The sequence below is a fragment of the Anomalospiza imberbis genome, chromosome 4 (assembly GCF_031753505.1).
Source record: "Anomalospiza imberbis isolate Cuckoo-Finch-1a 21T00152 chromosome 4, ASM3175350v1, whole genome shotgun sequence".
NCBI lineage: Eukaryota > Metazoa > Chordata > Aves > Passeriformes > Viduidae > Anomalospiza > Anomalospiza imberbis.
In genome coordinates, this window is record NC_089684.1 from 59,176,327 (window position 1) to 59,193,684 (window position 17,358).

Genomic DNA, 17,358 nt, shown 5'->3' on the forward strand with positions numbered 1-17,358 from the left:
AGAAAAGAGTGAAAAGCATTTATACACAGAAGCTGATGTACTCCCCTTACATTCACTGAATTTACCTTCCTGCATCAATGTAAAAACTGGAGTATCTGCATCTCTGTAAATGCAAAGATGCCATTATCAGCATTTGAAAACAGTGCAACAATCATATTTACTGAGCGTTGCCTCAACAAATGGATCAAAAACTACAAATCTTTTGTAGGCATGTGCATCTTCAGCAATTTTCCTTTGGGCTCACATTCTACACTAAGAAAAGTCAGGAGTAACTTTGTTGGCTTCCACTTCAGCAGATTAACTCAGCTCTAGAATAGCATTTCTGAGAACAGAATTTGTCCTCTTGGTAACAGGCAAAAAGACACAGTAAGCCTCTTGCGGGGATTGTGCAGCAGAGACCCCAGGGATGAAGAGACTCAGCTGGACCCAGCCATATGGAAGAAACGATAGACTCCCCTGGGCATTTCCAAACTACACCTTGCTGTAGGCTTAGTCATCCCTGCTGGGGTTTGCCGTCTAATGAAAGACAAATCACTTTCACCTATTACTGGAGTCTCAAGAGCTGTTATAAATCGCATGGAACTGAATTCACAAGCAAGGAAGAACAAAATGAGTTAAAACGTTAAGATGCACATAGTATTTTCCTAGGATTGCAGAAGTTGTGCTGACAATAAACACACTTTGAATATTAGGAACATGTTGTGTCTTAAGAATACAATGTTTTTTTTTAATGGAAGTTATTTTCTAAAGGAGCAGTGTTAACGTTGCTACTCAACATATTTTAATGTATGGAATAACACTTACCCCTTTTATTTTATTTTCGAAAGTAACCTATGAGAGTTCCTGGTGTGTTTCACACTAAATTTGCAACCAAAAAACATGTCACTACAATCCTTGACCTCTTTCCCAGACGAGAGGACCCTCGATGAGACTCCCAAGACATTTCCAAGTGCAGCCAGCGGCGTTTCCGCCCCTTTCCTCTCCAGCTAAAACCCTCACGAGCATCGCGAAGGACCCTGGTCCCGCTCCCTCCTCTCCCTTCTCCCTCGTGGAGCACCTGACACGCGCAGGCCAGGGCTGCGTGGCAAACTCGCGCAGCAACTCCACGCTCCGTGCGGCGGGGAGAGGAGAGGCGCTCCCCGGCCGGGCTGGGGGAACCTGCCTCCCCCGCCGCCGCCGCCGCGCTCCCCCAACTTCCATCCATCGCCGGCGCCGCCGCGCACCCCCCGCCCCGCGGCGGCCGTGCCGGGGCCGTGCCGGGGCCGTGCCGGGCGGGCCGGGGCGGGCGGCGGCGCAGCCAGTGAGCGGGCGCGGGGCGCTGCGGGCGGGGCCGGGGGGGCGCGGCCAGGCCGGCCCTATATAGGGCGGCGCGGGGGGCGCACCCGGCTCCGTGGGAGCGGGCGAGGGGCGCCGCGGCGCGTAGGGCGGGGGGCGCCGGGCGGCCGCGTGGGGAGCTCTCGGCGAGGTGCCGGCGGCTCGTTCGGCTGGTGGCCACGCTCGGGGAGCACTTTCGGCGGTCAGCGGCAGGCACCTTGCGGCGGGGAGGAGAGCCGGCCGGCCTGCGAGCGGCGGTGCTAGCCCATTGTTCAAGCGGAAAGACTCGGGGTGCGAGGAAAGGAGCCCGGCGTGTCGCCTCCATTCTCCCGCTCCCCACCGCTCCCCTCCGCCGTTTCCCTCCGCGCCGGAGGAGCGCCGCCGCCAGGGAGGCGAGGGCTAGGCTGTTCGGCAAGAGCACCGACAGCTCAGGTGCAGCGGCGGGATCGGGGAAAGAGGCGCCAACCCTTCCCGAGGTGCTGTGCCTCGGGGTGCTCCGGGTGAGGAGGAAAGTTGCTCCCTTTCCTGCAGCAAGCCCAAGAGCTGTTGAACTGGCCTCACCTGGAAAGACTGAGCAGTTCCCACCTCTTCCATCAGGTGCCTTTGCCGCAGCAAAGCCACGGTATCCGGGAGACCACGGGGAGCAGAATAACACCCCTCCCCGCCCCTCCCGCTCTCGCCGCACTTCGCTTGTTATCTGCTCTGTCTCGCCGTGCTCCCGGGATCACAGGAGGATCTATAACTGTGATCTGTCACCGCGGAGAAGGTCGTGGATGAACTCCCTTCCAGCAGGGCAACGAATCACTTCTCGACTGCTTATTATTACCGTGGTCTAGGACCAGCCCTTTCCTGCTAAACTTGGCTTGGGAGCGTACAGCAGGAGGGGGCGCGGGGGGTGGAGAGCCAAGCCCAACAGCATCTTGTGTGTTTGACTTTTTTTTTTTTCCCCTCCCTCCTCCTTCCGTGAGACAGTTTGATGAATGCCTGCGAGAGGGGTATGATTTGCTGAGGCGCCTCTGGCAGGGCGGTGTGTGCGCTGTGTCAGCCCCGCCGCCGCCCCCCGTGGGGCTGTGAGCGGCCCGCGGCGGGGGACGCGCGTGGGAGCGGCTGCAGCGCTGCGCGGGCCGCCGCGCAGGAAGCGCTGCTGGGGCGGACGGGGCTCCGCGGCCTCTCAGCGGGGAGTCACGGCTTTGAAAGGGGCGAAGAGGAACATAAGTAGCTCGCCCAACTCCACCGCACCCTGAGCCCCTGGGTTTGCCTCGCCATCGCAGGGAGCGTGTGAAGACGAGACCCAAGTGCCGCCTCTCCCGGCCACGGACGGGCTAGCGAGGGACGGCCCGGGCGCGGCCCCGCGCCTAGCGAAGTTGCGTTCAGCCGCCGACCGGTGCCACCCGCCTCACTTTTCCGGGGTTGTTTTCTTGACTTGGCTTTGGATAGAAAGGACTTCGCTGTCTCCGCACCGTGAAAGTTGCCCGAGCGCTCCCCGCGGCGAGGAGGAGGGCGGCGCGCCCCGCGCCTCCCCGGGGCCGAGGCCGGTGGGCCCGGCTGGGCTGCAGCGGGCGGTGATGATGTGCGACTGGGGGAAGCTCACCCTGTCCCTGGGGCTGCTGCTGGCGATGGCGGGCGCGGTGGCGCCGCAGCCGTGCCCGGCGCAGTGCTCCTGCTCGGGGAGCACCGTGGACTGTCACGGGCTGGCGCTGCGCGGCGTCCCGAGGAACATCCCCCGCAACACCGAGAGGCTGTAAGTAATCCGGCCGGGGCGGCGGCGAGCGCCCCTCGGCCCCCTGCTCCCTTCAGGGCTCCGGCCGCCTGTCGGGCTGAGGTGGCCCCCGGCCTCGGCCTGGTTTAGGGTCCCGACGCCCTTTGGGTGGGGGTTTTCTCTTCCCTTCTCTTGCTGCTGGCCGTGCCCGTTTCACAGCGATGCGCGGAGACACGGAAGAGGTGGGCGCTATTCCCAGCCGCTGCCTTTCATCCCGGGAAGCCGCGGTGAGCAGCGCGGTTCCCGCCTCCGCTGGGAGCGGGGGCGGGCACCACCGCGGCCGGGGAGCGCCCCGGGGCGGCGGCGGAGCGGCCTCTCCCCCCGCCGGCGCCCATTTCCCGTCAAACTTGGCTTTTACGGCTCGCCTTCCCCGGGGCAGAGCCGGGCCGCGGCCCCGCCGCGCTCCGCGGGCGTGGGCAGGGAGGCCCCGGGCGCGCAGCGGTGGCCGGCGCGGAGCGGCGGGCGGAGGCGCGCTGCCGGCGCTGCCCCGGCGCTAGCGCGCATCTGCCGGCGGGCGAGGGCACGCCGGGGTGCGATAGCCGCGCTCGCAGGGCACGAAGTCGTGCCGTAACGGTGATCCTTCCCTCCCTCCTTCCACGGGCGGCTGGGCTGTCTTCTATATGTGGCCGGTTATTTAGTGTATCAGGCTGCCTTCCAGAGGGGTCCTGAGAGTGGAAGTGGTGTGCGCGTTATTTCTTACTCTCTGATAAGTCATTTGAATATTGGCATGTGAACGCGCGTCTGGAGTGGTGAATTTCACTCAGGAACAGTATCAGGGACACATTCCTCCTGGGACTTGTGTGGTTTCTTTACAGTGGTGTTTCGGCCATATGTGGTATAAAGCACTTAAAAACATACTACTTTTGTTTTTTCCCCCTTGCTACGTTGAGAATGAGCTATAATTGTTAGAATAGCTTCCTTGTAATACCGCTTCCTAAAGATTTATCCCGTGAATTGCCAAGTCTGGTTTTATTTGTAGTGATTTGAATTGAAAGACCTTTATTTCTTAAACCCAAAAAGTTATGAAAAAGAGGCATATACGCCAGAAAAAAAAAAGTAGTATAGAAGTATGATCAGAAATGCTAGGGCCTAAATACAGGTTTCTGTTGCTTCTGAACTTGCTCTGCATTCTGCAGTCAGTATAGCTTCCTGTGCAGCAAGTGGAGAGCTTAGTTTTGGCAAAATCTTATTTCCCATCACTTTCTCCAGCAGTTTGAAACCTTAATGCTTGTTTGAAACCTAATATTTGTTATAGGTATTTAAGCCCTATACCACCTTTTTAGCCATACTGGGAAATCTGAAAATTGCTTGAAATGGTGAAAACTGGTTTTTTTTTTTTAGTCACTTAGTTTTTGTAACAGTCAAATAACGGTTGTAGCATATATCTATATATACACCTCTATGTACTAAGTCTTGTGGTTTTTCTAAATGCAGTTATAAACCCCATTCAAGGCTCTCCTTGAACTCTTCTATTGGTAAAGACTGTAGTTAAAGATAAACATGAGCTTTGTAATGGCAAGTAGAACTGACTTTCCAAGACTCTCCTGCTACAGAGTTTCAAACTACTGTTTTCAAGGTAGATCGTATTTCAGCTGCTTGGAAGTTCGGGACTCACATGGTGTTAATTGTAAGAATAGTTTGTTGCATTCGTTTATGTCTCCTAACTTCTGAAAATGCTGTGCCCGTGAAAACAAACAAAACAATTTAAAAATAGCTTTTGAATGTTTTAATTTTGCTGCTTACAAATTATTCTTCTTAGGGATCTTAATGGAAATAACATCACAAGAATCACGAAGACTGACTTTGCTGGTCTAAGGCACCTTCGAGTTCTGTAAGTTTTCTCTTTCTCTCATTGGTAACTCTTAGGACTGATGCTACAGGTTGTAGTTACATTTCAGTTCATTAGCTGGATGGGTTATCACTTTTTAGCTACTGTATTACTGTATCTGAACCTAAAACTGCTCTGCTATGTGTTATACACTGTTATGCACAAGTGAGCAATTCCCTTAAATAAAATGTTTAAGTGTTTTTAATCTCCCTTTAAGATTGAGAACTTGAGGACCTAATTTAGCACATAGCTTACAAGTAAGTTGCTAAAATTGGTTGAATAACCATTGGAGTTACTTCAGTTTAAGGCTGTAAAATTTATAGTTCACACTCAAAATGGGTGCTCTCAACCAGAACTGTAAGGGAGTTAATTAAGAAAAAAAGTTATTCCTTTAGTGAATGTGAAAGCAAGTCCTAGGTGATTTGTTATTGCTCTTCTGTAGTTTCTGGACAAAAAAACTTTACCACTGAACTTGAGGGAGGAATTGTTTGGTTGGTTTGGGTGGGTTTTTAGTTTTTTGTTTAAATTTTTTTTTTCCAAGCATTATCGAGCTTTTAAAATCTGGTGGTAGATTGTGGGGCGTTTTGTTTGTTTGTTTTGTTTTTTGATTGGTTTTTTGTTGTTTTCTGAAGGAAATATCTAACTACTTAGCTTATTTGTTAAGGCCGGTTTAATTTGAGCGAGTAGTCTTGTAAAATCCTTTTCCTTTTCTCTCTGCAGTAAGTATAACATTGTAGTGATTTTTGATTTTGTTACAAAACAGAGATACTCTTACTGTTACAATCTCTGTGCAGTCTTTCACTGATGTTTCTCCCATCACCAGGATTCTGAGTTTTAGTTTTGTTATTCTCATGTGAGACTAGTATCACCTTCATACTGCTAGACTGGAGTCTCACAACTTGCCGAAGGGCAGCGATGTGTGTGCATGCAGCCTGTAGGCATCTGTGTAGCTTTTTAACTTGTGGCTCCTTAAGTAAATGAGCAAATCTAATATCCATTCCTGTTCCTTTTACCGAGGCTTATTTTCCTTCTTTTGGTTATATGAGCCCATATAAATTGTTGGTGACAGGGATACAGAAGGTTAAAGTGGATGTCAGTCTACAATAGCTGTTGGATTGTTTTAAAGAATATGTGGCTGCCTTTAAATGACCATTGTTGGTGCAACAAGTTATCTCAGATATTAAAACTTACATCTAAAAATTTCTCTATTTCAGTCAGCTCATGGAGAACAAGATTAGTACTATTGAGAGAGGAGCATTCCAAGATTTAAAAGAACTGGAGAGGCTGTAAGTATATTTAATTCTAAAAGTATCAACTTTTTGGGGTCAAATTAGTTTTGTGTCAAGGTACTCAGGCTTCAGATTTTTTAAATACTTTTTTTTTAACTTGGGACTTCTAGCCTTACTGAGACACAAGAGAAGTAAGAAATTCTCAAGCAGTATTTAAGGGACTCGGTTGGGAGTGAGCATTCAAGAACAGTCTGGATTCAAAGTGCAAACTGCAATTGTCCCATAGGAAATAGTTTTAATACTATCTAATATTTTCACTTTAATCTTGAATATGTGAGGACTTTTGAGGATTCAAATGCACCAAAAGAAGGCTGTTCTCTGAGCTGTAGTGTTGGATGTTTTATACAATGCATTATTGGAGGCAAATACTGGCAAGAAAATGTTTTCTTGTTACATAGCAGTGATCCAATTCTACTCCAGTTTTTATATGATGAAAGCTTTTACAAAGGCTTAGAAAAAATATGAACTGTTATTTTTCAAAAATCATTTGAATTTGGATTAAAAAAAAAAGATTGAGTACTTTGGGGAGAGAAGATGGAACAGAGGTGAGAGGACCTTATGTGGTGAAGTTGAGGTACAAACATCTCCTTGGTTGCAGTGAGACCTAGAAAATGAGTAATTACCAAGCTAGTTTCAGTATGTGTCTTCTTATCTTGTTACACTTCAAATGAAAATATTTTTTAAAGTATTGTACAGCTTGGGATATCTGACTTGTTGAAGGGTTGTTGGACGTAGTGTGGAGCCTGGAAAGTATTGATATATACGTTCCTGTCGAACTTGACTCGTGTCTTCATTATTAGGCATTGTAGTTGTTGCTTTTTCATTATATCACCTTTTCTTTAAGCATGCCTCTGAGTTCTTGTTCAGTGTTTCATTTGCTGCTGCTTTAACTTCATATAAGTATTTCTACTGTCCTCAATTGAAAAGCAACACTGGTCTGAACAAAGTTTGTCTTATTATAGTTACTTTGTATCCACAGTTGCTGTGCGTTTAAAACAAAAACCTCACAAATGATTATGGTTTGGTTGGTCATAGACAAAGCTGTTTAAGAGAATTAGTAACCACCAGTGTAACTATATTTCTATAATAGTTGAAATATCATGTACTTGAGATAATTACCTATTTTTTTCAAATAAACTGAAGTAACTTTTTGACCTAAAAAATGAGTGTTATTATATAGTACAACTTCTTTAAAAATAAATTTTAATGAGATTGATTGCTCTTTGGAAAAAAAAAAAAAACTGGCTGTGCATTTCTAAGTCATATTAAAGCACTTAATTCAGTGCCTTTTTACAATGTATTTTCAACTTTGTACAAAGTATAGGGATTTAAAGCAGCCTTTCCTGTTGAGGGATGTATTGGAATAATATATGCATATTCCTAGATTTGGTTTATGGTGTCTAGAGAGAAAATTAAACAGCAGTGTAGTTCATATTGCAAAGTAAATACACATATACAAAATATAAAAAAAAAATTGAGGGCCACACTTTCACTGTGAATATGGTTTGACACTGAGATACCAAATTCTTGCAAAGTTTTAAAACAGTTTATCAGCAGCCTTATTTCTTAATTATTTCAGAGTAGGATCCTGCTATGTGATTTATTAACAAATTTCAAAAAAACTTCAAGGCTTTTATTGTTTATATTTCTGAAGTATAGAATTGTTTTACCAGAGAAAAATGAGCTTCAGTAGTTAAAACTTACTTGTTTGATGTGTTTGTATTTTGCCATTACATTGTTTCATTTTTCTTTGGTTTTCCCTTGATAATTGGAAAACAATAGCTATTTTCCATTTACATAAGATACTAGTTCTAAAGAGAAATTGTGATTCTGTTGGCTACTTTGTGAGTTGTATTTGTTCACCCTTTAGCAGGCAAACTATGCTATCTGAAAACTTAGTTATTTAGACCTATGAAGTTAGATTATATTTTGTTTTCAGAGTTATATTACATCTGCTCCAACACTTGTCAATTTCTTTAATTTACTGGAATTCAGCTTGTGTTAGGTGTGTGGGTGACTTGTAATTTGAATATATATGCAGGATGTCTTTAAACTGCCCCAGCTGTTGGCTAAGAGCAAATATTTCATATTTGTGGGGAAAAGCTGAGAAAATTCTTCTTGTTTACAACTGCCAAGTCCATCTGATGAAGGCACATTGTTATCTGGCAGCCAATTAATCTCCTTGGGATTTTGAAATCCAAAATGATTTCTCAGGAAACCTGTGGGTAGTTCATTCAAGTATTTTCTTTTATACATTAAATAGCAAGTACTTTAAAGCTTTTTAGTTTCTTTTCAATGTGTGAGTGTAGGGTGTCACATTTTCACTCCAAGTGTAATGTGCCAAGCTGCTGTCAAAGAATACCTGACACAGACCTTGTAGTATGCAAGCAGAGGGTATAAGAGAATTTAATGGCAGCTTAAATGAACTCAATTTGATTTATAAGATTGTTTACATGTAATACTGGTTATGTTGAAATATCTCGTGCTAGTGTATACAGGCTTAATTTTAAAAGATATTTCCTGTTCTTCAACACTCTTGAATGTGAGCAACGGGATTTCACAGTAGTTTCTCTTTGGTAAAGAAAGAAATGCCCATGTCTCTAAGTGAAGTCCTGGGGGTTTGTTTGTTTGGGTGGTAGTTTTTTGTTTGTTTCTTGCGTTTGTTGTTTGTTTTTAACTGCAGTCTTAGTTAATTTTTTTCTTAGACTAGCAACTCTGATTTCCAAAGAACTGTTTGGTTGCATAATAAATAACTTGGGAGTGCTGACTTACAGGCCTGATAATTCAAAATGCTGGATATCCTCAGCTCCCTTTAATGGAAGGAAAGACCTGAAATGCTTTGCCAAATTAATCTCAGAGAGAAGAAACTTTTCATCTCTTCAGAAGCTATCTGCTTAAGATTGAATTTTATTAAATCCATAAAAATCTGTCAGGTGGTTTCTCCTATAGTTTAATAAAATAAGGTCTTTAGTACACTTTGTAGGTTAGTATGTACACAAAGCTATTTCTGACCTATAGACCTAATATGCTCTGCAATGGGAATTTGTGTCACAGCAGTGTAACTGTACAACTGAGATGGAACCCAAGGCTACAGTAAATACTTCTGTAAAAAGTGATTATTATTACAGCAGCCTGAAATAAAGTAAAAGTTTTCAGTTTGCAATAAACACGTCTGTACCTGTGCCTGCTACTTAAGAGGAAAAAACAAGGTGGAAATTAGCAACTTATTAAGTTTTAGATTCGTGTAAACTTTAGTAGCTGGGGAAGCACTGGTGAAGTTGATACTGCTGTAAGCCTTTTAGGCGGATACTTCTGTGAGAAGTCTTCAAGTCAAATAAATGGCTATACACTGCAGTGTTCACTTGAGTTCCAATCTCTGACAGCCTTGAAGGCTCTTACGTGCTGAGCTCTTAAGGGTCCAGTCCAAGCCAGTTTTGTACAGCACTGTCTGAGCTGGCATGTCTGCATGATTTTTTTCACAGACTGAATACTGAACAGAAGAATTGCATGGTCTATTTTGTTGTGTAGATGCTCTGTCTGCTGAAACAACCCTCTTTGACTGAGAAATGGGCTGTATGCACTGAAGTTCGGTTGGGATAGTTTGTACCTCTGAGTAGTTCCTGGAGCAATGCTAAAAACTCTTGGCCTAATTACAAGTCTTGACATCTGCAATAATTACATTATTTGCCATCTGCAAGACTTCCTTTATTATCTGTAACTTATATGAGCCCATGTTCTTGAGCAGGGCCTCTAAAGAGTATATGGCTCTTCAGTAAATAGCAAGTGCCATAGAGAGAGGGCTGGATGTGGCCTCTTGGGTTTTGTGAACCTCTCTTGCAGAGACCACAGTCATGTGTCAGCAGTGGTTTTCTATATGCTTCATGGCAGGAAGACAAAAAGGGTCAAGACATGGAGGATTTTCACAACACTTCTGGATTTCCAGAGACCACTGCTTATTATGGGGGACAAAACCTTTTTAAAAAATTCCTTATGAGAATGTGACATTAAACACTTGTTTCTTCTTTCTTCATAAAGCTGTCATCTTGGGTGTGATGTTTATACTAGTTGAAATAGTATATTAAGACAGCAAGAGATGAAGATAAACTGAAAGTTTCCACTTTATGAAAACTAACACTGTTAGACACAGCTTTAAAAGTAATTTTTAGTAAGTGTAGGCCATTGTTATCCCCAAGTTCACCTCATTCTCTAGTGTTGCAAATACGTCTCAAAATATGCCAGTGTTTTTACAAGTTATTGTCATCTGGAGGGAAGTATAAAATTTTGTTGAAGACAGCTGCCATAGACTGTTGAACCAGTTCTGTAAGAAGCCACTTAAATCTAAAATTTCTTTGCAGTTCCATGTACTCTAGAAATAGAGGGTTGTCAGCTAAATATATTCTTCATATGTTTACAGGGAAGAGCAGTTACCTTTTCATTTATATAAAAAAAAAATTGACTGGTAGGAAAGCTTTTCAATCATAATTTTTCCTAACATATTTTTAAGTCTAGTTGGGATCCCATCTCTTATTATGCTAGGTCTATGACATAGAAAAAATATCAGGAGGAATTTACAGCAGTAGTTTCAAAACTACTAATTTTTTTTCTTCCTGTATTTATGAATAATCCATTGAGGGAGCAGTATGTCCCTAAAATGCTAATTTAGAGTCTGATTCTGAAGACATTTACCATGTGAATAACTTGGTTTGCATGAGTAGTCTCACTGATTACTCCTGTGAGAAAGGTTGTGTGGCCTGAAAAGTTTCCAGGCCAAGCCTTTCTATTTTTGGTACTTGAATTAGCAAATTTTATATTTAAAATGTCTATTATGTTAACAGTTCTCAAGTGTTACCTGTGTAGACTTAAAAAAGGCAAACTATGGGGTGGGGGAGGAACCAATCAAACCCAAAACCCCACAAACAAAGGAAAAATAAGCCACATATCCCCTCACCAAACCTATTTCTGCTGAAAACTAGTGTGTAGATGAAATGTTATTCTTAAAGGAATAACTTCAACTTCTGAGTTGGTGTCTGAGCTAAATACCCCCACCATACCTCCCCAAAAAAAGCCCCCCTTTGCTACATGATCTGAGTAAGCTGAAATCATGAGTTCAAGAATAGAATGCTGAACATCAAATTGGTACATGAATGGCTTTTAAACTGAAATCTACCTGTTGTATTTTTGTTTCTTACAATGCATATTGATGTAGAATAAAATATTTCAAGAATTAAATGTTTTGTTAAAGTTTATTGATTTTTCTAAATTTTTGCAACACTGTTCTAAAAGGACTAACTGAGGAATTGTCCGTACTTGCTATTTATTTGGGCTCCATCTCCATGAATACATTAAAACAAGTTATTCAAAGTTAACATGAAGGGAGCACTTACTTAGGTGTGTACTTACAGGTGTTTGAGTCGTACTGAAAGTCAGTTTTGTTTTGTATATGCTGTGGATGCACAATTTGAAACATACAGATGTACCATAGCATAGAAGGAAAGGTATATTTCAACTATGTAGTTTCAAGAAAAAGTTCTTTCTACTTAGTAAACAAACCATAGTACTAGGTGGATTTCTTTACAGGATGCAAATCAGTATGTGAAATTACTGTGTGCAGCTTCAGCTGCAGCAAGAGCTTAATTATAACCTCAATACAAAGAAGATCATCTTGTCAAAATATTAAATGGGCTTCAGTAAAATAAAGTGAGGTTTAGTTGTATTTCATGTATTGCAGGGTTAGGGTTAGCCATTTGAGCTCTAGCTTAGTCAGATAAACATGGTAAACTATTACACTGCATTAGTAGGTTTTGAAATTACAAAATCAAAACTGACTTAGGAGTTACCATGATCTCAGCATGTATGGGGTTTTACAGAGCATCTCGTCTAACAAAGTCATGCATCACAGGGTAGACTAAGAAGTGAAATGTTCCATCTAGGGTAAAGACAAATACAGTTTGTCTTGGGCATAACTGCCCAGCAGGCCTGGGCATTTATCAAGGGCATTAACAGCTGCTTCAAAATAGACAAGATGAACAAAGACTATCCTTTCTGTCTAGTCTAGAAAAGGGCTGTGTTATATGTATGTTCTTTCTTAGGGTGCAGACTTACTGCACATGGGAAAGACTTACTACAGACTTACTCTGATGGGAAAAAACATGCTGTCCCGAGGTTAAAATAAACCTATGTGCTGATTTTTCATTCTGTATTGATGAGTCACACGAGATTGCAATTTTATTCCAAATTGACTAACTCTATCAATAAAATGTAAATTCCAAGTAGAAAAATACTTTTAAAAGAAGAAGGATAATATATTCTGTGATTCTTTAAATGTGAGCTGTGTCAATAAATTAATCCTAGAGTGAGCAGGTTTGGGCTGAACTTTTTTCTTTTTGAGTATTGAATCTGATAGTATATAGTCATTTCAGTTACAGAAGAGAAGTGTTAGAAACCTTAGACTTCACTTCTCTGAAACTATACGATTAAAATTTAGCAGCAGGTACTTCTGGAAAAAATGTTAAATGTCCTCTTTTTTTATGATGCGGTTTTGGTTTTTTATCTGAAGCAAAATAAGACTTTTTTTTTTTTCCCCCAATTTACAGACACTTAGGTGTAAAGGCTAATGTGGAGTTTTAGGATCCCTGGCAAAAATTCTGTGTTAGCAGTATAATTACTATTCCAGGAAACATTTCTATCATTATTAGTCCTAAAAGCACAGCCAATAAATGAACAATATTTCATCTTGAGTTTGATTATAAATTTTGTCAATGAAAACAGTTTTTTGGGGGTAAAACGTGTTATTTAGTATAGAAGTTGTATACTAAGCTCTTAGATTGAGTTCTTAGCTCTTTAGCTGAAAGTTAGTCTCAAGTTTCTTTTCACACTGAATGCTGGTCTTCATCGTGGTATGCAAGTTCCTTACTGAAGTCTAAGAACTAATTTTTTTCATTTGGGGTACACTGTGAGCAGTTCTGACTACACCTGCTGGGAAAGTCTAGGTTGGACTGCCTCAAACCCGTGGGGTTAATCATGTGCTTGCTTTTTAAGGCTGCTTGATGTTACAGTTGTCCCCTCCCTGTGACATTGGTACTTAATCACCTGTGTGGCTTCAGTCTGAGTATGTGAGCATTTGAAGAGTTAATTCCTTCACACAGGTGTGTCATAGGTAATGGAAGAATAATGAGCTCAGGTAGAGAGACCTGGTTTTGAACAGCCCTGAAGGGGGTGAACAGTTATTCCTTGTTAATCATGATGTGAAAAATCCTTCTTTTAGCTAGTCTTGCATAGTTTAAGGGCAATGCACCACACATTCCTCCTCTTAGAACAGGGAGGAGACCACGAAGCCTGCAGTGTTAATCACTTACCAGTGGAATGTGGGACTATATTACATGAATTATACTGGCCATGTGGATTTATAGTTTTTTAAGAAAAGGAATTAAAGAATACTACTGTAGTTATTTGGTATTAGCAGGCTTTTGTGAAGGCAACATCAAATATCTTCTTTAAAAATGTCTGTTGAACCAGAGGTAGACAAAGGCTGTTTTTGAAAACAGTATATAAAGAGACGAAGCGTTCTAATGGACTGTTAAAAAAATAAATTTTAGCTACATTTTGATTACAGAACATTACAAAATATTTGATAAAACTAATTTCAAGAGCAATGTTCTTCTAAAAGACTTGTCAGTGCCCACTATTTACTTTTATTATATTTTATTCATGTGTGTCTTTTCTCATGGGACTCCTTTTATAGGTCTAGAAGTCAAATTGCAGTAAGAAGTCCTGTTTGCTCTTTGCAGACCTTTTTACAAATTCCAGGGCAGGAAGGCTGTTTATTTTTCCCACATCTGTTTTGTGCTCATCCTTTGTGGCATTGTTTGCTGGATGCTCTTCTTTCTTGCTTCCTCTGAAATGGGTAATTTGCACTGTTGCAAAATGGTAAAACTAAATCTGATTCTGTAGAGCTGTTGTACAAATGTTTTTGTTTCAAATGGTGTTTTTTGTTCAGAAGCTGTTTTAAATGGATTCTGTAGAGCACTGATATAAAACTTAAAGCTACACATTTTAGTTTTACTCTTTAAAAATCATATTTATTTCTTGCAGAGCAAGTTCTATATTTTTTAAAATACTGATTTAATATTAGGTGGCCACAGGTGAAAATTGACTTGTCATTACATTTTAGTATAGCATATTTAAAAGATTATCTAAGATGCTCCTTAGTTTGACTGCAGAAGCCACTCTTATGTCTGGAGTTTTACAGATGCACTCCAAAATATATGAGGGATCTGGCTGCAACTTCAATTACTCATACTGTTACATTACCTCATTTGCTATCAGAAGAAACATTTTATTTCCTATTTTCTTTCATAGTATGTGTTCATTGTGCTGGCTTGTCTTTAATAATAGTCTAGACTGATAGTCAAATATAACATGGCAAAGTCTCCCTTCATTTTTTTAAGGCACACCAGCCATTCTGATTTAGTTTGGCAGGATGTCTGTACAGGTGCTCTAGAAAAATACTTGAGAGAAAATTTACTGTGGTAACTTCATGCCAGAAGGACAGTTACAAGCTTAACAGGACTCTCTGCAGGCCTTTCTTGTCTTTCTAAACAATCTGTTCAAACCCTAGCTTAAATTTCACCTACTAGATCAGCTTCACCTCCTCTCTTTCTTTGCCTTTTTTTTTCTTTCTTGGAAGTAATCCCAGGTATTGTCAAAATCATTCTTGTTTCATCTGATACTTGAACCTCTGTTACTCTATGGAATAACATGTTTTAAACATGTAGTATGTTTTATAACTTCTGTTTCCTTCTTTATGGTGTACTTTATAGAATAGAATCCCATGAGTGAGGTTCACAAGATTGTGGAGGCTTGAAGAAGTCTCTGTAGATTGTCTATTCCCATGGTACTGATTAACTCAACATCTGTCAGAGTGGGTGTCTGAAGGCTGTTTCCAGTTGGGTTTTAAATCTCTCCTGCAGTGGAGAGTCTGCAGCCTCTCTGGGCAGCCTGTTCCAGTGTGTGACCACCCTCATAGTCAAACACTTTTCTTAAGTTGAAATACAGTTTTACTGTACTTTGATTTGTACCCATTGCTTCTTGTACTTTTAATGTGTACTTCTGGGACAGTTTTCCTTACTTGGGATGGAAGTGCATCACTTATTTATACACATGAAGTATTTATATACATTGAGATATCTCTGAGACTTTTCCTCCTCAGGCTAAACAGTCCCAGCTCTCTCAACTTCTTCCAACATGACAGGTGCTTCAGTTTGCTTCCTTCATCATCTTAACAGTTCTTCCCTGGACTTGGTCCAGTCTCTTGTAGTGGGGAGTCCAGCACTGGCACAGCTCTCCAGATGTCTCACTGGTGCTGAGGTCCTTTAGGGGGAGGACCACGTGCCTTTGTTGCCTGCTGGTAACAATCTGAGGATTACAGCCCAGCATGCTGTTGGCCTTCTGTGCAAGGGCGCATTGCTGGCTTCATTTGAATTTCTTATTCACCGGCACCCTAGGCTGTTCTCTGTGGTGGTTCTTCCAACTGGTGGTTATCCAGTGTGTGCTGGTGCATGGAGTTACTCTTCTCCAGGTTTGGGGCTTTCCATTTCACTTTTGTTAACCTTCCCAAGTTTCTTTTTTCGAGCAATTCTCCAGCCTGTTTGTGTTACTCTCAGGCGGTGCACAGACCTAGTGCATCAGTCGTTCTTTACAGTTTTGTGTCATCTGCAAATATGCTGAGGGTGCAATGTGTCCCATCTTCCAGGTTGTGAATGAAGTTTTGAACAGTACTGGTTCTATTGCTGATCCCTGGAGTATATCACTTGTGACTGTTCTCCAAATGGACTTTGTGCCCCTGACCACAACTCTTTGAACTTGGCACTTTTGGCAGTTTTCAGTCCACCTCACCATCTGCTTTTGTGGTCTGTACTCTATCAGTTTGTCTGTGAAGACAACCATTATGAATGGCAGTGTCAGAACCTTTACTGAAGTCAAGATAAACATCTACTGCCTTCCCCATATCTGCCAAGTTTCTTATTCAGTGTAGGAGGCTACCAGGTTGGTCAGGCATCATTTTCTCAGTGTTAAATCTGTGCTGACCACTCCCAGTCATCATCTTGTCCTTACTATGTGTAGAATAGAAATAGCTTCTATTTTGCCCAATTGACTTCCCAGGCATTGAGATGAGGCTTCCTAGCCTGCAGTTTCCTGATTTTTACTGTGGTTTTCATACTTTTTAGTGCTTTTTGTAGGCAGAATTAATACGAATAATGACTAAATATTTACAGAAATATCTTTTCTGTTGAAACAGTAAGGATTACAGAAAACAGCCGCCGTAGTTTATGTCTTTCCTTTGTAGTGAAAATAAATGCTTTAAAAAGGCAAAGTGAGTATGGACTCCTGACAGCACAAAATACTGTTCTGCATAATGTAGGGAGAATTGATTGGAGTAGGAGAGCAGTGTGGTAATTTTGGACTTGACATCAAACTCACAGGAGAAGTAAATGAAGGACAGAAAATACCTTAGGTTTCAAGTAGTGCACACTAATTCAGTGCAGTACTATAGTTGAGAAGTACCTTTCATTGCTTCCTACACAAATAAGAAACTGAGTTTGCAGTTGTGTCCTCCTACTGTTCAGAATTTATTTTTTTCTTCCTGAAACAAATACCTAGTTTATATTGAAATTAAATGCAGAATAACTTAGATGTCTTTTTTAGCTAGTTACTATTTAGCCTGGAAAGTGGAATCCTGCTTAAGTGGTTCTTGACCTGGGGAAAACCTTGGACATCCAAATGCTGTAAGAACAGCCTTGAACTTCTCAGATTCCAGTTTTTACTCATGTGGTTGGTAAACTTGATATTGTTAGGCTTAATGAGATTATGAGTAGTTTGACTAAATTCTCTTTGCAGAGAATTCTTAATGGAAAAACTGGCACAATCTTTTGCTTAGCTCTTAGTTCTTCGGCTTTCCTCTCACTTGATGACATGCAAGTCACATTCAGAGGCAACAGTTGCCAGATGTGTTGGAAGTTCAGCAGATTGTGGCTTTGGACATGGATGCACAAATATTTTCTGCCTGTGGCAGATATAGCACAATGTTTTTTGTAGGAAAGTAGTGATTTGCCTTCCTTTCAGATGGAAGTCTAAGTTAGGTCTGTAATTTCTTCTGTTGAGGCGGTAGG

The 17,358-nt window shown here is 42.0% G+C and overlaps 1 protein-coding gene across 10 annotated transcripts in view; it reads left to right on the forward strand.

Annotated features, from left to right (window-relative positions):
• The first annotated feature begins 1,455 nt into the window (after positions 1-1,455).
• The window catches only part of SLIT2 (slit guidance ligand 2), a 260,339-nt gene continuing 244,436 nt past the window's right edge, over positions 1,456-17,358 (forward strand). For all 10 annotated transcript variants that reach the window (XM_068188773.1, XM_068188767.1, XM_068188775.1 and 7 more), the window contains exons 1-3: positions 1,456-3,055; positions 4,833-4,904; positions 6,116-6,187. In XM_068188773.1, the coding sequence (XP_068044874.1) occupies positions 2,880-3,055; positions 4,833-4,904; positions 6,116-6,187 (320 nt within the window). In that variant the 5' untranslated portion in view covers positions 1,456-2,879. The remainder of the gene's footprint in view (positions 3,056-4,832; positions 4,905-6,115; positions 6,188-17,358) is intronic.